We start from the raw sequence: 17,247 nt of genomic DNA, 5'->3' as shown, positions 1-17,247 counted from the left end.
AGGCTCTATGGCCCGTGGGAGTTCAAGAGACTCCTTACCCGAAAAAGGTCAACGGTTCCTGGGTAGGAAAAAGGGCTCAGAGGCCCCTTGGGCCGAAAAATGAAAAATCCAAAAAAATGTATAAAAAATGTTTAAACAAATTATGACAGAAAACAATAATATGCAAAGAAAATATATCCAGACAAAAAGAAGGTACCAAAAAGGCAAAGTATTTCGAGCTGAGAAGAGATCAAAAACAAACCTCTCTGGCTCCATGGAAAATGAAAGACTGCTGGTCCCAGCCTCGTGCACTGACAATGCACTTGGTAGTGTCTGCACCAGGCTCCGTGGATCATGTCACTCATATGTGAGAATATTATGCCTGTTTGTCCTCGAAGAAATAAACTCCCCCCCAAAATGGCCCGATGCATTTCTACTGGAAAAGCATAGAGACTAATCACTTCTGCAGCATAGAGACTAGTACAGTGAAACTGCCTCTCCCCTGTTCTATCAGCCAATTCTCTAACCACCTGGCCATTCTGTTCAAAGCATGTGCTTAGATAGTCGCCATGCTGATTTACAACCTGATGCTGTTATTATAATACTCAGAACTGGGCTCTCCTGTTTTCCTTATGCTACTGGAAACAAAATAGGAAATCAAACCTTCCACAGTCAAAAGCCAAACAAAAGAGGTGGAAGACATCATGAAAAATTTCCAGGGAAGCCAAAGGCTTGATTTATTCTTCCAATCCAATATACAGTGGTGGAAATAAGTATTTGATCCCTTGCTGATTTTGTAAGTTTGCCCACTGACAAAGACATGAGCAGCCCGTAATTGAAGGGTAGGTTATTGGTAACAGTGAGAGATAGCACATCACAAATTAAATCCGGAAAATCACATTGTGGAAAGTATATGAATTTATTTGCATTCTGCAGAGGGAAATAAGTATTTGATCCCCCACCAACCAGTAAGAGATCTGGCCCCTACAGACCAGGTAGATGCTCCAAATCAACTCGTTACCTGCATGACAGACAGCTGTCGGCAATGGTCACCTGTATGAAAGACACCTGTCCACAGACTCAGTGAATCAGTCAGACTCTAACCTCTACAAAATGGCCAAGAGCAAGGAGCTGTCTAAGGATGTCAGGGACAAGATCATACACCTGCACAAGGCTGGAATGGGCTACAAAACCATCAGTAAGACGCTGGGCGAGAAGGAGACAACTGTTGGTGCCATAGTAAGAAAATGGAAGAAGTACAAAATGACTGTCAATCGACAAAGATCTGGGGCTCCACGCAAAATCTCACCTCGTGGGGTATCCTTGATCATGAGGAAGGTTAGAAATCAGCCTACAACTACAAGGGGGGAACTTGTCAATGATCTCAAGGCAGCTGGGACCACTGTCACCACGAAAACCATTGGTAACACATTACGACATAACGGATTGCAATCCTGCAGTGCCCGCAAGGTCCCCCTGCTCCGGAAGGCACATGTGACGGCCCGTCTGAAGTTTGCCAGTGAACACCTGGATGATGCCGAGAGTGATTGGGAGAAGGTGCTGTGGTCAGATGAGACAAAAATTGAGCTCTTTGGCATGAACTCAACTCGCCGTGTTTGGAGGAAGAGAAATGCTGCCTATGACCCAAAGAACACCGTCCCCACTGTCAAGCATGGAGGTGGAAATGTTATGTTTTGGGGGTGTTTCTCTGCTAAGGGCACAGGACTACTTCACCGCATCAATGGGAGAATGGATGGGGCCATGTACCGTACAATTCTGAGTGACAACCTCCTTCCCTCCGCCAGGGCCTTAAAAATGGGTCGTGGCTGGGTCTTCCAGCACGACAATGACCCAAAACATACAGCCAAGGCAACAAAGGAGTGGCTCAGGAAGAAGCACATTAGGGTCATGGAGTGGCCTAGCCAGTCACCAGACCTTAATCCCATTGAAAACTTATGGAGGGAGCTGAAGCTGCGAGTTGCCAAGCAACAGCCCAGAACTCTTAATGATTTAGAGATGATCTGCAAAGAGGAGTGGACCAAAATTCCTCCTGACATGTGTGCAAACCTCATCATCAACTACAGAAGACGTCTGACCGCTGTGCTTGCCAACAAGGGTTTTGCCACCAAGTATTAGGTCTTGTTTGCCAGAGGGATTAAATACTTATTTCCCTCTGCAGAATGCAAATAAATTCATATACTTTCCACAATGTGATTTTCCGGATTTAATTTGTGATGTGCTATCTCTCACTGTTACCAATAACCTACCCTTCAATTATGGGCTGCTCATGTCTTTGTCAGTGGGCAAACTTACAAAATCAGCAAGGGATCAAATACTTATTTCCACCACTGTATAAGGTATGCTGCAATATACAGTGTGTTGACAAGATATACCCAACACAGGCTTTTGTCAAGGGTCCTGTCAGAACAGCATCTAATTCATACCATCTTACCAATTGTGCATAGGGTATGGGCATCAAATGGACCAAACTTTAAATGATGGTAAAATGGCGTCAGCAAGAGCCGACCAACGCTTCCCCTGAAGAAGACACCATTTTACCTTCACTGGAAGAATAAATCAAGCTTTTGGCTGAACTGGCTCCTTATGTTACTACTAGAAAAGTGAAGTATGGGAAGAAAGTCAACATTGCTCATTCTAACTCAAAAATACACAGACACATGCAGAGGAGTTGGAAAGAATTCCACAAATCATACTCCATATGCTTTCTACACTTGTTTTACCCTTCTGAATATGTAATGAAAATGGTAATTTTTAAACACAGATTAACAGAATATAAAGATCTTTTCATGATACTGCTCAAAACTTAGTAAATCTTAAATGAAAAACATTATGCTTCCACATCATCAGTATGTTACTAGTCCATTCAGAAATACAGCTACTTACTGGATTGTTACTGGCCTTCCCAGCAAGAATGGCCCGAGCTTTAAACTTGTTCATGTTAAAGCTTTTCTGATAGGCCTCATATATAAGCTTAGCAAGACATTTAAGATCTGCCATTTGTGAATCTTCTATATCTTCTTCGCATGTCTGAACTTCTGCTTTTAATTTTGCCTTCTCAGATCGCGGCATTCGTCCAAAACGGATTGCTGAGGAATGAAACAAACAATAAAACAAACATGTAGAAGCACAAACTGCCAGTAATTATTCTACAAGCAGGATTCTATTTTTTAAAGGTGTATTTCATCAGTGCAAAACACCTGTTACTGTGTTTGCACACGTATTAGAGGCAATTTCTCTGCACGCCAATTTGATGGAAACTGGTATGAGAGTCTCTTACTGAGGCTCCAAAATGACTGCCCAGATCCATTTACAGATAGAACTCCCCCACCCCCAATAGATAAGATGAGAGATTGAGGCTATCCCTGAATTCACAAAAAAAGTGCCATTTCCCACCTACAACACAAGACATCTAAAAAGAAAATATGCCCTTCTTTTCCCCACAAGTTTACAAGAGAAGAGCTCTGCTTTTTCTAGTCCAGGTAGTGATACACAGATGAAACGAACTCCGTAAATAAACCAATATATACTTTGAACTACCCAGGTTAAAAATTTATCAAAGACGAAAAGTCAGCAAGTCCCAAAAAATATGGAGACCAGCCTTCCTTTTCTCTTGATACAATGTATGCAAAATGTTACATCTAATAACAAATTAGATTTACAGAAACTATAACAAATGATAACACTGAGTGACATTTCTCCCCTGTTTACCCATACTCCCCCTAAAATAGAAAAGTGAAATCATTCTACAACTTCTCTCAAAATCAAGGGGACTTATAAGTATATAAGTATTGCCATACTGGGGCAGACCAAAGATCCATCAAGCCCAGCATCCTGTTGTCAACAGTGGCCAATCCAGGTGACAAATACCTGGAAAGATCCCAAAACAGTACAATACATTTTATGCTACTTATCCTAGAAATAAGCAGTGGACTTTCCAGAAGTCCATTTTAATAACGGTTTATAGACTTTTCTTTTAGGAAGCTATCCAAAAATTTTTTTATACCCCGCTAAGCTAACTGCTTTTACTACATTCCCTAGCAACGAACTCCAGAGATTAATTATACATTGAGTGAAGAAATATTTTCTCCTATTTGTTTTAAATTTACTACTTTGTAGCTTCACTGCATGCCCTCTAGTTCTAGTATTTTTGGAAAAAGTAAACAAGTGATTCACGTCTACCTGTTCCACTCCACTCATTATTTTATAGACCTCAGCCATCTTTTCTCCAAGCGTGAAGAGCCCTAGCCGCTTTAGCTTTTCCTCATAAGGAAGTCATCCCATCCCCTTTATCATTTTCGTTGCTCTTCTCTGTACCTTTTCTAATTCCACTATATCTTTTTTGAGATGTGGTGACCAGAATGGCACATAATATTCGAGGTGTGGTCATATCATGGAGCGATACAAAGGCATTATAACATCCTCATTTTTGTTTTCCATTCCTTTCCTAATAATACCTAACATTCTATTTCCTTTCTTAGCTGCAGCAGCACACTGAGCAGAGGGTTTCAACATATCATCAACGATGATGCCTAGATCCTTTTCCTGGTCGGTGACTCCAATGTGGAACCTTGTATTACGTAGCTACAGTTCAGGTTCCTCTTTCCCAAATGCATCACTTTGCACTTGCTCACATTAAATATCATCTGCCATTTGGATGCTCAGTCTCCCAGTATCGTAAGGTCTTGTAATTTTTCACAATACTCTTGAGATTTAACAACATTGAATAACTCTGTGTTGTCAGCAAATTTAAGTACCACTAGTTACTTTTATCTCTAGATTATTTATAAATATGTTAAAAAGCAGCGATCCCAGCACAGATCCCTGGGGAACCCCACTATCTACCCTTCTCCATTGAGAATAATGACCATTTAACCCTACTCTGTTTTCTATCTTTTAACCAGTTTTTTAAATCCACAATAGAACACTACCTCCCTATCCCATGACTCTCCAATTTCCTCTGGAGTCTATCATGAGGTACTTTGTCAAATGCCGTTTGAAAATTCAGATACACAATATCGACCGGCTCACCTTTATCCACATGTTTGTTCACCCCTTGAAAGAAATGTGAGGCAATTTTTCCCTTCACTAAATCCATGTTGACTTTGTCTCATTAATCCATGCTTTGAATATGCTCTGTAATTTTGTTCTTTATAACAGTCTCTACCATTTTGCCTGGCACCATCAGGCTCACCTATCTATAATTTCCCAGATCACCTCTGGAACCTTTTAAAAAAAAAAATCGACATTACAATGGCCACCCTCCAATCTTCCGGTACCATGCTTGATTTTAAAGACAAATTACATATTACTAACAATAGTTCTGCAAGCTCATTTTTCTATTCTATCAGTACTCTGAGATGAATACCATCCAATCCAGGCGGGACCCCGAAGCCACCAGGATGACCCAGCCTGGATGCTGACCGATCCGAAGCAGAAACCACCCAATCAAGGGTCAAGGGGGAAAAAATGTACAGAACAGAGTCCTCCGGCCATGGCTGAAGAGCTTCCAGTCCTGCAGACCTAGATTCTTTCCTTCTGCTGAAAAAGACGGGTACCTTGGCATTCATCTGGGTCACCATGAGGTCTATCGATGGAGTGCCATTTCTGACAAAGCACCTGGAACACCTCCGCCAACAGCTCCCACTCCTCTGGATCCAGGGTGTGTCGGCTGAGAAAATCAGCCTGCATATTGCTCTCACCTGCAAGCTGACAGGCATAGCAGGTGAGCCTCCACCCACCGGAGGAGGTGATCCACCTTAGTCGCCAGGGCTGGGCTCTGAGTGCTGCCTTGACGATTGATATAAGCCACCGGGGGGTCACGTGATGTTGCAGGACTGAGCGGACGTCTGTAAGCTCGGCTCCCTTCCTCTGCATCAAAATACCCATTTTTGATGGTATCTACAGGACCCTAATCAGGCTCGAAAAAGCACTGAACAGTACAGGAAAATAAGAGGAATCGAAAAGAGCGTTATTAAAGCCGGCGGCAGAGCTGAATGCCAATTAAATCAGGGAAAGAAAAGGGCAGCGTGCTGAAAACAAAGATGGCGTCGCTGAGCCCATCGAGCACCATCGAGCCCGCCAACCCTGCCGCAACAGTCCCAGAATCCGGCCCCGATGAATGAGGACATGGTACAAATTTCTCTGAAACACATGTCGCAATTGTTGGACGATAAGCTGGCAAAGCTAAATGAAGGCATGGATGAAATAAGAGTCCATTTTGTAACATATAGTTCAAGTGATTAGTTAGGTCAGTCATAAATTGTTGAGGGGCAGATTTCATAAGGCTGCTTGGGCATATGTCTAATTTACAATGAGATTTGGCAAATCTTTTGAGCGTTTGGGAAATGATATCCTCCGATAATGACTCGAAGTTGGTCCAGGTTCTGTCTGCTGGGTGTACACCAGGGTCTGGATCTAGATAATCAAGGAGTTCAGCATAGTCGGTGGTGCTGACAGGTATTTTAAATCGTAATTGTGCGATTTTCTCTTTGAAGTATCTTGCGAGATTGTCTACTCCTGGTGTATCTTTGCTGTCGGGTGTGACTGGTGTAGTATCTAGTAGTTTATTCATGAGTTGGAAGAGTTTATGTGTGTCCTTGTAGTTTGGTCCAATTTCAGTCTTGTAATATAATCTTTTAGTTTGTCTTATGGTATATTTATATTTTCTTTGAAGTTGTTTCCAGGCGTTAAGTGTGGGGTCATCTTTCTTTTTATTCCATGCTCGTTCTAACCTTCTAACTTGTGTTTTGAGTTTTTTTCAGTTCTTCATTGAACCATGGTATTGAGTTCTTTCTGTGTGAGGTTCTGGTTTGAGTTGGGGCGATATTGTCTAGTATTGATCTGCATCTATCGTCCCATTCTAGGAGGAATTGGTTTGTATCTGGCTTTATTGTCCACCTGTTGTGGTAGATCTGTTGCCAGAATATTACCGGGTCTATTTTTCCTCTCGTGGTGTAGGTTTTTCGTTCTTGTTTGTTAGGTGAGTCTTTCGTTCGCCATTGGAGGGAGATGTATGCTTTATAGTGGTCTGACCACGGTGCAGGAGTCCATTTTGTATCTGTTAGTATAAGGTTTGAATCAGGGTCGAATTTGTATGTGATAATGTCTAGTGTGTGTCGTTTATTGTGAGTTGGTTTCGTGTTTGGTTCGTGAAGATCCCACAGTTGTAGGAATTCTTTGCATTCTTGGGTGCTTGTAGAGGTGAGGTCTTCAAGGTGCAGGTTGATATCTCCTATTATAATAAGATTTGAGATAGCGACACAAGTGTTTGAAATAAAGTCCATAAATTGTGTTTGGGAATCTTGTCAGTTGCCTGGCGGTCTGTAGAGTAGGACTGTGTTAAGGTGTTCCTGCAAATTTGGATGATTGATTCTTACCGAGGCGATTTCAAGTTGTGGCAGAATGGATTCAGCTGTGGCTGTGATGGTGAACTCGGATTTGTATATTATGGCTATTCCTCCACCTCTTTTTCCGTTTCTTGTCCAATGGGCGATTTTGTATCCTGGTAGGCATAAATCTAAGATTATGGGGTCTTTAAGGTCATGGATCCAGGTTTCAGTGATGAATAGGAGGTCGAGGTTGTCTGTGGTGATCCAGTCTGTTATAGTCTCTGTTTTGTTTACTACTGATCTGGCGTTTATGTATCCCAGAAAGCACGAAGGCAGACGGTCTGCAAACTCCAAGATGGAAAACAAAAAGAGCAGATCGTGTGGAAATGAAATGCAATTTATTTAAACAATACAACAATATTTATATGAGTACAAACAGCCCGACACAGGCCGTGTTTCGCCCAACTGGGCTGCTTCAGGGGCTATAAAAGATATTTAAAAAAATAAATAAAATTGGTGAGTAATCTGCTATAATATTACATATCTAGGTAACATATATAAAATATATAAAATATATACACATACATGTATATGCATGTGCTATAATATTACATATCTAGGTAACATATATAAAATATATAAAATATATACACATACATGTATATGCATGTACAACAGATATAGCATGTATATACATACATAAATTTAAAATCATATGTATCTCATAAAACATGCCCTATATATAATACTTATCGCTTGGGCAATACATATATAGAGAACATCATCTAAAATTATATCAAATATTGATAAAACAGAACTCAAAAGGAATCAAAAGAAAAGGAACAGCTATACCCTATGTATACATAAGAGTAAATTAGATTGACATAGGCTAAGACACCCACCTATACAGAAAATCCTTTGTTGCCAAATCTAAGGCAAACTGTAGAAATCCTGTTGATTTAAAAAGATTTGTATGAGTAAGTATCACTGTTATATACTAAAGTGAAGAGCCAGACTTGTTATAAAAAATATATATATTGGACTCACATGCATCAAGGTTTGGTTTGGAAAAAAACAGCTGAGTCAGAGATTTCAAAACATGGTCCACTGATCTAAAAAGAGGTGGAGACAATAATGTATTTGTCTCTATGTATAATCAATAACGTAATTATGTGCATGGTTTATAAAAAGATCGATAGTGTTAGCTTAATTGTTTAACTCAATTTCAAATTCGCCGTTGAAAGGGCATTACAACAAAGATTCTACTTACATAAAGCCAGCGCTTCGGTCGCATATCTCTGAGTTTGCTGAAAAAAGCTCACAGCAAACAGAGGAAGCTTAAAATAGGAAGCAGGGGGTCATAGGTCAACCTCAAGGACGCGATGGTCCTGCAGTATTTTGTATTTGGGATCAATAATATATAATGACAACCGAAGGAAGAGTGGATCATGTAAAGTGAAGTATATTCAACAACGGAATATATTAAAACATATAGATATAAGAGTATCGTTGATAGCTGATGATGTCACAATATTCGTTACTCTAGCTTACTTAAAAAGAATTTGGATGGCTAAGGGGTAGTGTAAAATATTATCCTTTTAATGGATTAATCTTGCCTATATTTCTATTTTTTATATATAAAAAGGGAAAGGTTAAATAGCCGGCGAAACGAAACTAAAAAGGTCAGAGGTCAAAAAAAACGTCACTGTTTCAAACGGAGCAAAAAAATAATTAAATAGCGATGTGCCACCTTTATTGAAAGAGCATCAGTTGTCAGCGGCGTGCTACTAATATACTTTTCCTTTTAATTTAAAAAGTGAAAAATATTAATATAAATATAAAATGAATGGATTATGAATAAAAGGTCTGAATGACATAGCGAATGCACTAAGTAATAAAAATAGATGTATGGTGGATGTCTTAGATGCCTATCTTACAGGCAGCTATCATAAGAGGTTATAGAAAAACAGACAAATCTATGTCAGCATTTAAGCCATGTGGATGAAGGGTATTTAAGTTATAGATAAATTCTTGCTCTTTTCGTAACAGAAATGTATCTGCTGAACCACCTCTCCACTTGTTCTTATATACATAAATAGCACAAAATTTATACTCTTCAAATTTATGGTCAAAAGCCAGTGAATGTGCTACTAGTGGTTTTTCTAATGATTTATTCTTTAGAGCGCTCCTATGTTCTATAATTCTAGTGTTAAGTTTTCTTTTGGTTTTGCCTATATAGGCTAGTCCACAGGGGCATATAGCGATGTATATCACTTTACTTGTTTGGCAATTTGAAAAATGGTATAAATTGATTTCTTTATTAGCTGATTGTATGTACAGATTTTTAGTTTTAATATTTACATTACATACAGAGCATTTACCACACCGAAAATGTCCTTTAGGAAGATTACTTAATGATGCATCTGTACCTGGTAGTGTAGATGGAACGAGAAGATCTCTCAGATTCTTCTCTCGTTTATAAGCAACAATAAGTTTTTTTTGGTCAAATGTTTCTAAACTTTCCAATAAATGCCAGTGCTTTTTAATTATACTGACAATAGAATAGGACATGTTGGTAAAAGGTAGTGTGCATACAATCTTATCTTTGTTTCCTTTAGGACTTGGTCTAAGTAGTGCTTCTCTTGTGAATTTCGAGGCTTTCTGAAAACCTTCTCTTATGCACTTCTGTGGATAACCCTTTTCTATAAACCGTTTAGACATATCTTTAGATCTTTGAACATATGTTCCTGCGTCTGAGCATAATCGTCTCAGTCTCAGAAACTGGCTATAAGGTAGATTGGTTTTTAAACTCTTACTGTGACAGCTTATATAATGTAAATATTTATTAACATCTGTTGGTTTACGGTAGACATCTGTAGTAAATTTATTCTGTTTGATATGTATATTGATGTCCAGGAAAGGGATGGTTCTATTACTGTAATTCATTTGGAATTTAAGATTAGTATCTAAAGTGTTTAACCAATTATGAAAATCTTTCAAATCACTTTCTGTTCCCTTCCAAATCATTAAGATGTCATCTATATATCTTTTCCACAGAAATACATTAGCCATATATTTATTTCCTGGTAAAAAGTTTTTTTCAAACCCTGCTACATATAGGTTGGCAATAGATGGTGCAAATGTTGCACCCATAGCTGTTCCTTTAATCTGATGGTAAAATTTTCCTTTGAATGAAAAGAAATTCTTGGTAAGTGCTATTGTGGCCAATTCAATGATGAATTGCACTGGAAACCTAGATAATGTATTATGTTCGAGTAATTGTTCTCTGATGATTTCAATAGATTCTTCCTGTGGAATGTTAGTATAGAGACTCTCTACATCGAGAGTCACTAAAAGCATGTCTTTACTTGGTAGAATTGTTTCAAGTATATTAATCATATCTGCTGAGTCTCGTATGTATGATGGAATCTTATGTACCAAAGGACGTAGGAATTTGTCAGTAAAAATAGACAAAGGTTCTAATAGTGAGCCACAAGCAGACACGATAGGTCTGCCTGGAGGTTTGGACAGGGACTTGTGTATTTTTGGTAGAATATATATTGTCGGTATCACAGGTTCTTTTACTGTTAGGAATTTAGCTTCCTTTTCTGTTAGATATTGCGCTGCTCTGCCTATTTCAACTAATGTAGAAATTTCTTTCTGAATACTCTCTGTCGGATTTTTTGTTAATACTTTATAAAAGGTGGTGTCATTTAATTGTCTATGTATCTCGCAAATATAGTCTTCCCTATTCATAATAACTATGGCCCCACCTTTGTCTGCTGGTTTAATAACAATACTTTGATCTTTTTGTAGATTTTTAATTGCGGCATTTTCTTCTTTAGTCAGATTATAAAATGCTCTTTTCTTACCTTTTTCTTCTAATGCCGCTATTTCTTTGAGTACCACGGTTTCATAGGTTTCAATCAAATGATGGGTATTGCCAGGTGGGAGCCATTTGCTGTTGGTTTTGACAATTGAGTGGTCATTATATTCTGATGTTTTTTTAGAAAAAAATTCCATTATTTTCAATTTACGTATGAATTTAAAAAATTCCACTCTGGTCTTAAATGCGTCATATTTTGGTGTAGGTATAAATGACAAGCCTTTACTGAGAACTTTCTTCTCAGTATCAGTCAATTCTCTATTTGAGATATTATATACCATATTTAATACCTGGTTGTGTTTTCCTGTCCTTGTCTATTCTGAAAAAAGCCACCCCTTCCTCTGCCTCTGCTTCGGTATGATGTATATCCTCTAGGGTATTCAGAGGTGGAATTATCTGTTGTCGATTTCTTCTTCCAGAATTGACCTAGATGTTGCATTTGTTTATCTATATTGGTCCTTGGTGGTGTGGTATATAGTGAGGCTGACGGATCGAATACATCGTCTTGGTCACTTCTGGGACGTTTCCTCTCTCTAACAGTGGGAGGGCTCTTAGGGATGTTATTCCTTATAGTTTTATTATATAATGTGTTGTGATTAGTAGTTTTATAGGAATTATTTGATTGTCTATTTGAATATCTACGCGTACTTCTGTTCCTCTGTTTTTTAAACCTATGCCATGGGTAGATATTGTGATTTTTGTAGTCTTCATCATCCCTACGGAATTTTTCAAATTTAATCAACCTTAAATCCCGTTCGAATTGATCAGTGCTTTTTTTAAGATCTTCATAGAGGAGCTCGAAACATGTGTCATTCTCTTTAAGGAATGTTAATTCTTTATCTAGCTCCTCTTTTACTTTCTGCTCTTTTTCTTTACATGTTTTAATCAACAAAATCATAAGATCTAGGGAGCATTTGTTCAAAATAGCTTCCCATTGTAACATGAAGGATTGGTCGTCATTGAACATGGTAGATCCTTTGTTCATACGTAATCCTCTAGGGATGCGCTTGTATCTGCAATATTCTAGTAATGATGACCCATGGAGTTCGGTTCTCTTCCATCTTTTGCTAAGCTTCACTGCTTCTTCCCAATGTTTGAGATAGTCCTCCAAAACATCAGGTTCTTTAAAGAAGGGGTCTGGTGGTAACATATTTTTGAGACAGTCCTCATTGAAGCTTAAAACGTCCTTCCATGGTGAAAAAGACATGCTGCCTGTAAGAACAGGCTCGATAATGCCCAAAAGGGAGGGTCCAAGAAAGCACGAAGGCAGACGGTCTGCAAACTCCAAGATGGAAAACAAAAAGAGCAGATCGTGTGGAAATGAAATGCAATTTATTTAAACAATACAACAATATTTATATGAGTACAAACAGCCCGACACAGGCCATGTTTCGCCCAACTGGGCTGCTTCAGGGGCTATAAAAGATATTTAAAAAAATAAATAAAATTGGTGAGTAATCTGCTATAATATTACATATCTAGGTAACATATATAAAATATATAAAATATATACACATACACGTATACGCACGTACAACAGATATATCATGTATATACATACATAAATTTAAAATCATATGTATCTCATAAAACATGCCCTATATATAATACTTATCGCTTGGGCAATACATATATAGAGAACATCATCTAAAATTATATCAAATATTGATAAAACAGAACTCAAAAGGAATCAAAAGAAAAGGAACAGCTATACCCTATGTATACATAAGAGTAAATTAGATTGACATAGGCTAAGACACCCACCTATACAGAAAATCCTTTGTTGCCAAATCTAAGGCAAACTGTAGAAATCCTGTTGATTTAAAAAGATTTGTATGAGTAAGTATCACTGTTATATACTAACGTGAAGAGCCAGACTTGTTATAAAAAATATATATATTGGACTCACATGCATCAAGGTTTGGTTTGGAAAAAAACAGCTGAGTCAGAGATTTCAAAACATGGTCCACTGATCTAAAAAGAGGTGGAGACAATAATGTATTTGTCTCTATGTATAATCAATAACGTAATTATGTGCATGGTTTATAAAAAGATCGATAGTGTTAGCTTATTTGTTTAACTCAATTTCAAATTCCCTGAGTGTGGAGCCTATCTACATAAGCTCCACAACCCAGGAGAGATGAATCCGTCATCAGCACTTTCTCTGGCTGAGGAACTTGGAATGGTCGCCCCATGGTCAAATTCAATCGAATCATCCACCACTGAAGAGAATTCCGAAAGCTGGTGGACAGTTGGACTACATCCTCTAGATCCCCCACAGCTTGAAACCACTGGGAAGCTAGGATCCACTGAGCTGATCTCAAATGTAGACATGCCATGGGTGTTACATGAACTGTGGAGGCCATATGCCCCAGAAGTCTCAATATCTGCCGAGACTCTTGAACCATGGACACCACAGACAGAAGGTTGTCCACCATTGCCTCCAGAAGATAAGCTCGAGTTGTCTGAGTATTCAACAGGGCTCCAATGAATTCAAATTTTTGGACTGGGGTGAGATGGGACATGGGATAATTTATGACGAACCCCAGTAGCTCTAGCACTCAAATAGTCATTTGCATGGACTCCAGAGCACCCTCCTTCGAGGTGCTCGTCACCAGCCAATCGTCAAGATAAGGAAACACATGCACTCCCAGTCTGCGTAATGATGCTGCGACTACAGCTAGGCATTTGTTAAACACTCTGGGCACAGACGCCAGGCCAATAGGCAGTACACGATACTGAAAGTGCTCTGTTCCCAGCCAAAATCAAAGATATTTCCTGTGAGCTGGAAGTATCGAGATGTGGGTGTAAGCATCCTTTAAATCCAGAGAGCATAGCCAATCGTTCTCTTGAATCATGGGAAGAAGGGTGCCCAGGAAAACCATCCTGAACTTTTCTCGGACTAGAAATTTGTTCAGTGCCCTTAGGTATAGGATTTTTATTTATTTATTTATTTGTAGCATTTATACCCCGCTCTTTCCCGCTGTTAGCAGGTTCAGTGCGGCTTACAAGTATAGTACAGAGTTACAATGCAGGTTTACTGCGGTTTACAAAGTATGGTACAGAGTTACAATGTCTGATACAAAGTATCACAGAAATGACATAATTGTATAGAGTAGGACAAGAGGAAGAGATGTGGGGGAGGGTTTAATGTAAGGATAATGCTAGTGGTGTGGATTAGGTTTGTGAATTAAGTTGGGTCATTTGGATAGGCTTGTTTGAAGAGGTAGGTTTTCAGCAGCTTGCGGAAGGGTAGGTGTTCTTTGGTTGTTCGGATGTGTCTGGGTATGGCGTGCCAGAGTTGGCTGCCTATAACAGAGAAGTTGGATGCGTAGTAGGTTTTGTATTTGAGACCTTTGCAATTGGGAAGGTGAAGATTGAGAAATGTTCAATAAGATTTGGTCCCATTTCTGGCTGGAAGATCGATCAAACTGTTCATGTAGCTTGGAGCTACTCCAAGGAGGATCTTGTGGATCAATGTATGGACTTTGAAATTTATTCGCTCTTTGATAGGGAGCCAATGGAGTTTTTCACGGAGTGGGGTTGTGCTTTCAAATCGTGGTTTGCCAAAAATGAGTCTGGCTGCTGTGTTTTGGGCGGTTTGGAGTTTTTTCAGGATTTGGGCTTTGCAACCAATGAAGATGCTGTTGCAGTAGTCGATGTGGGTGAGTACTGTTGATTGTACCAGATTGTGGAAAGTTTTTGGGGGAGGAATGGTTTAACTCTTTTCAATACCCACATCATATTGAACATCTTCTTTGTTATGGTTTTTACATGAGTTTCTAAAGTTAGGTGGTTGTCTAGCGTTACGCCTAGGATTTTTAGATTGTCGAATATTGGGATTGTGACGTCGGGTGTGGTCAGGGTGGTAGGGAGTATAGTGGAGTGTTGTGATGAGAGGATTAAGCATTGAGTTTTTTCTTTGTTCAGTTTCATCTTGAAAGCATTGGCCCAGTCGGAAGGATGTTCATGCCAGTAGTTATTTTCTTCGAGATTTCATCCAGCTTAGATTGGAATGGAATGAATATGGTGACATTGTCAGCATAGATGAAGGGGTTTAGACCAGATTTGGATAGGGATTTAGCCAGGGGAATCATCATAAGGTTGAAGAGGATCAGGGATAGAGGCGATCCCTGGGGGACTCCGCATTTTGATGACCATGCAGACGATATTGATGAGGTTGATTTGACTTGATAAGATCTGGTGGTGATGAAACTTTTTATCCACTTAATGATGTTTCCGCCGATTCCTAGTTTGTCCAGTAGTTTTGTGAGAATGTTGTGGTCTACCATGTCAAATGCACTGGATAGGTCGAATTGCAGAAGAAGTATTTTGTTGCCAGTTGAGATTTCTTGTTTGAACTTGGATATGAGGGTAAGTAATACTGTTTCTGTGCTGTGTGCTGGTCGAAAACCCGATTGTGATTCATGTAGTATAAAGAACTTTTGTATGAATTTGTTGAGTTGGGAGGTCACTCTGTTTTCCATCAGTTTGGTTAGAAGAGGGATGGAGGCCACAGGTCGATAGTTGGTGATGTCTTTCGCTGGTTTCTTGGGGTTTTTCGGTATTGGTGTGAGTAGAATGTTGCCGTGTTCAGAGGGGAAGGAATCTTGTTGGAGTAGGAAATTTAGGTGGGTGGTGAGATCCGATATGAACCATGCTGGTGCATTTTTCATTAGATAATTGGGGCAAGGGACTAGGTGACAGTGAGATCCCCCCTGTTTTCTTTTGCACAAGGAAATACCTGGAATAGAATCTAAGCCCTTTTTCCCCTCGTGGAACAGGTTCGACCTCTTGGGCCTGTAGAAGGGCGGAGAGTTCTGTTTGTGCTGGGAACTGTAAGAATGAGCTCCTGGTGGACAATTTGGAGGTTTGGATTCCAGACTCAGGGTGTATCCTGACCAGACTATTTGAAGAACCCACCGGTTGGAAATTATGAGAGGCCACCTTTGGTGAAAAATAACTACAACACATCACCACTCCTTCCTTACTATGATCAGCTTCTTTCTACAATTGCTTGACTAGACCGACTGTTAGCCTTGTTAGTACCGATATCTTTGTAACACCAATTCTATCTCTGTACCCTGAAATGGTCATGCCATGACAGGACTTTGTAAGCCACATTGAGCATGCAAACAGGTGGGAAAATGTGAGATACAAGTGCAATAAATAAATAAATAAACCTCCGCCGCAACCGGCAAGTCATTTGGCACAGACACTTTTACTGAGGCTATGCTGAACTGGAGCCAATCAAAAGCCCGTCCCTTGCTTTTGCTGGGGAGCCGAAGAGGCCTTAGGCGCACGCTGTTGACGAGAACGAGCATGCTGGGACAGAGCCTGGACAGGCTGCCGAGAAGCAGAAGTGTACCTATGCCTAGCATTGGAATAGGGAGCACTCCTCTTCCCTCCAAAAAACCTGCTAGATGAGGAGGTAGTAGCAGAAAACGCCCGGCGGGAGAGAGAATTCATAGCATCACTGTGCTTCTTGAGCTGGTCAACCAGATACTCCACTTTTTCACCAAAAAGGTTATTCCCCCAGCAAGGAACATCCGCCATCCGCTGCTGGACCGAATGGTCCAGGTCAGAGACACGCAGCCATGAAAGTCTGCGCATCAGGATACCTTGGGCAGCGATCCTGGATGCTACATCAAAAGTGTCGAACGAACCCCTGGCCAGGAATTTTCGACACGCCTTCTGCTGCCTGACCACCTGGCGAAAAGGCTCGGCCTGCTCCAGAGGGAGGACATCAACCAAGCTAGACAGTTGCCTCACCGAGTTCCGCAAGTGGATGATCGTGAAGAGCTGATATGTCTGGATTTTGGGAGCGCGCATAGCGGCCTGATACGCCTTCCTCCCAAAAGATTCCAAGGTTCTAGATTCTCTGCCTGGGGTGCCGAGGCATAGTCCCTAGTACTCTTGGCTATTTTGAGAGCGGAGTCCATCACCATAGAGTTGTGAGGTAGCTGAGACTTCATCAATCCAGGTTCCCCGGGGATCCGATATTGGGATTCAGTTCTCCGGGATCATGGGGTC

General features: G+C 40.0%; 1 protein-coding gene across 8 annotated transcripts in view; it reads right to left on the bottom strand.

Moving 5' to 3' along the window:
• Positions 1-17,247, bottom strand: part of PPARA (peroxisome proliferator activated receptor alpha) — a 652,237-nt gene that overhangs the window by 169,269 nt on the left and 465,721 nt on the right. For all 8 annotated transcript variants that reach the window (XM_030213762.1, XM_030213761.1, XM_030213757.1 and 5 more), the window contains one exon: positions 2,884-3,086. In XM_030213762.1, the coding sequence (XP_030069622.1) occupies positions 2,884-3,086 (203 nt within the window). The remainder of the gene's footprint in view (positions 1-2,883; positions 3,087-17,247) is intronic.

The sequence above is a fragment of the Microcaecilia unicolor genome, chromosome 9 (genome assembly GCF_901765095.1).
Source record: "Microcaecilia unicolor chromosome 9, aMicUni1.1, whole genome shotgun sequence".
Lineage (NCBI taxonomy): Eukaryota > Metazoa > Chordata > Amphibia > Gymnophiona > Siphonopidae > Microcaecilia > Microcaecilia unicolor.
Note: the sequence above shows the minus strand (reverse complement) of the source record. Positions and strands in the feature narration are given on the sequence as shown.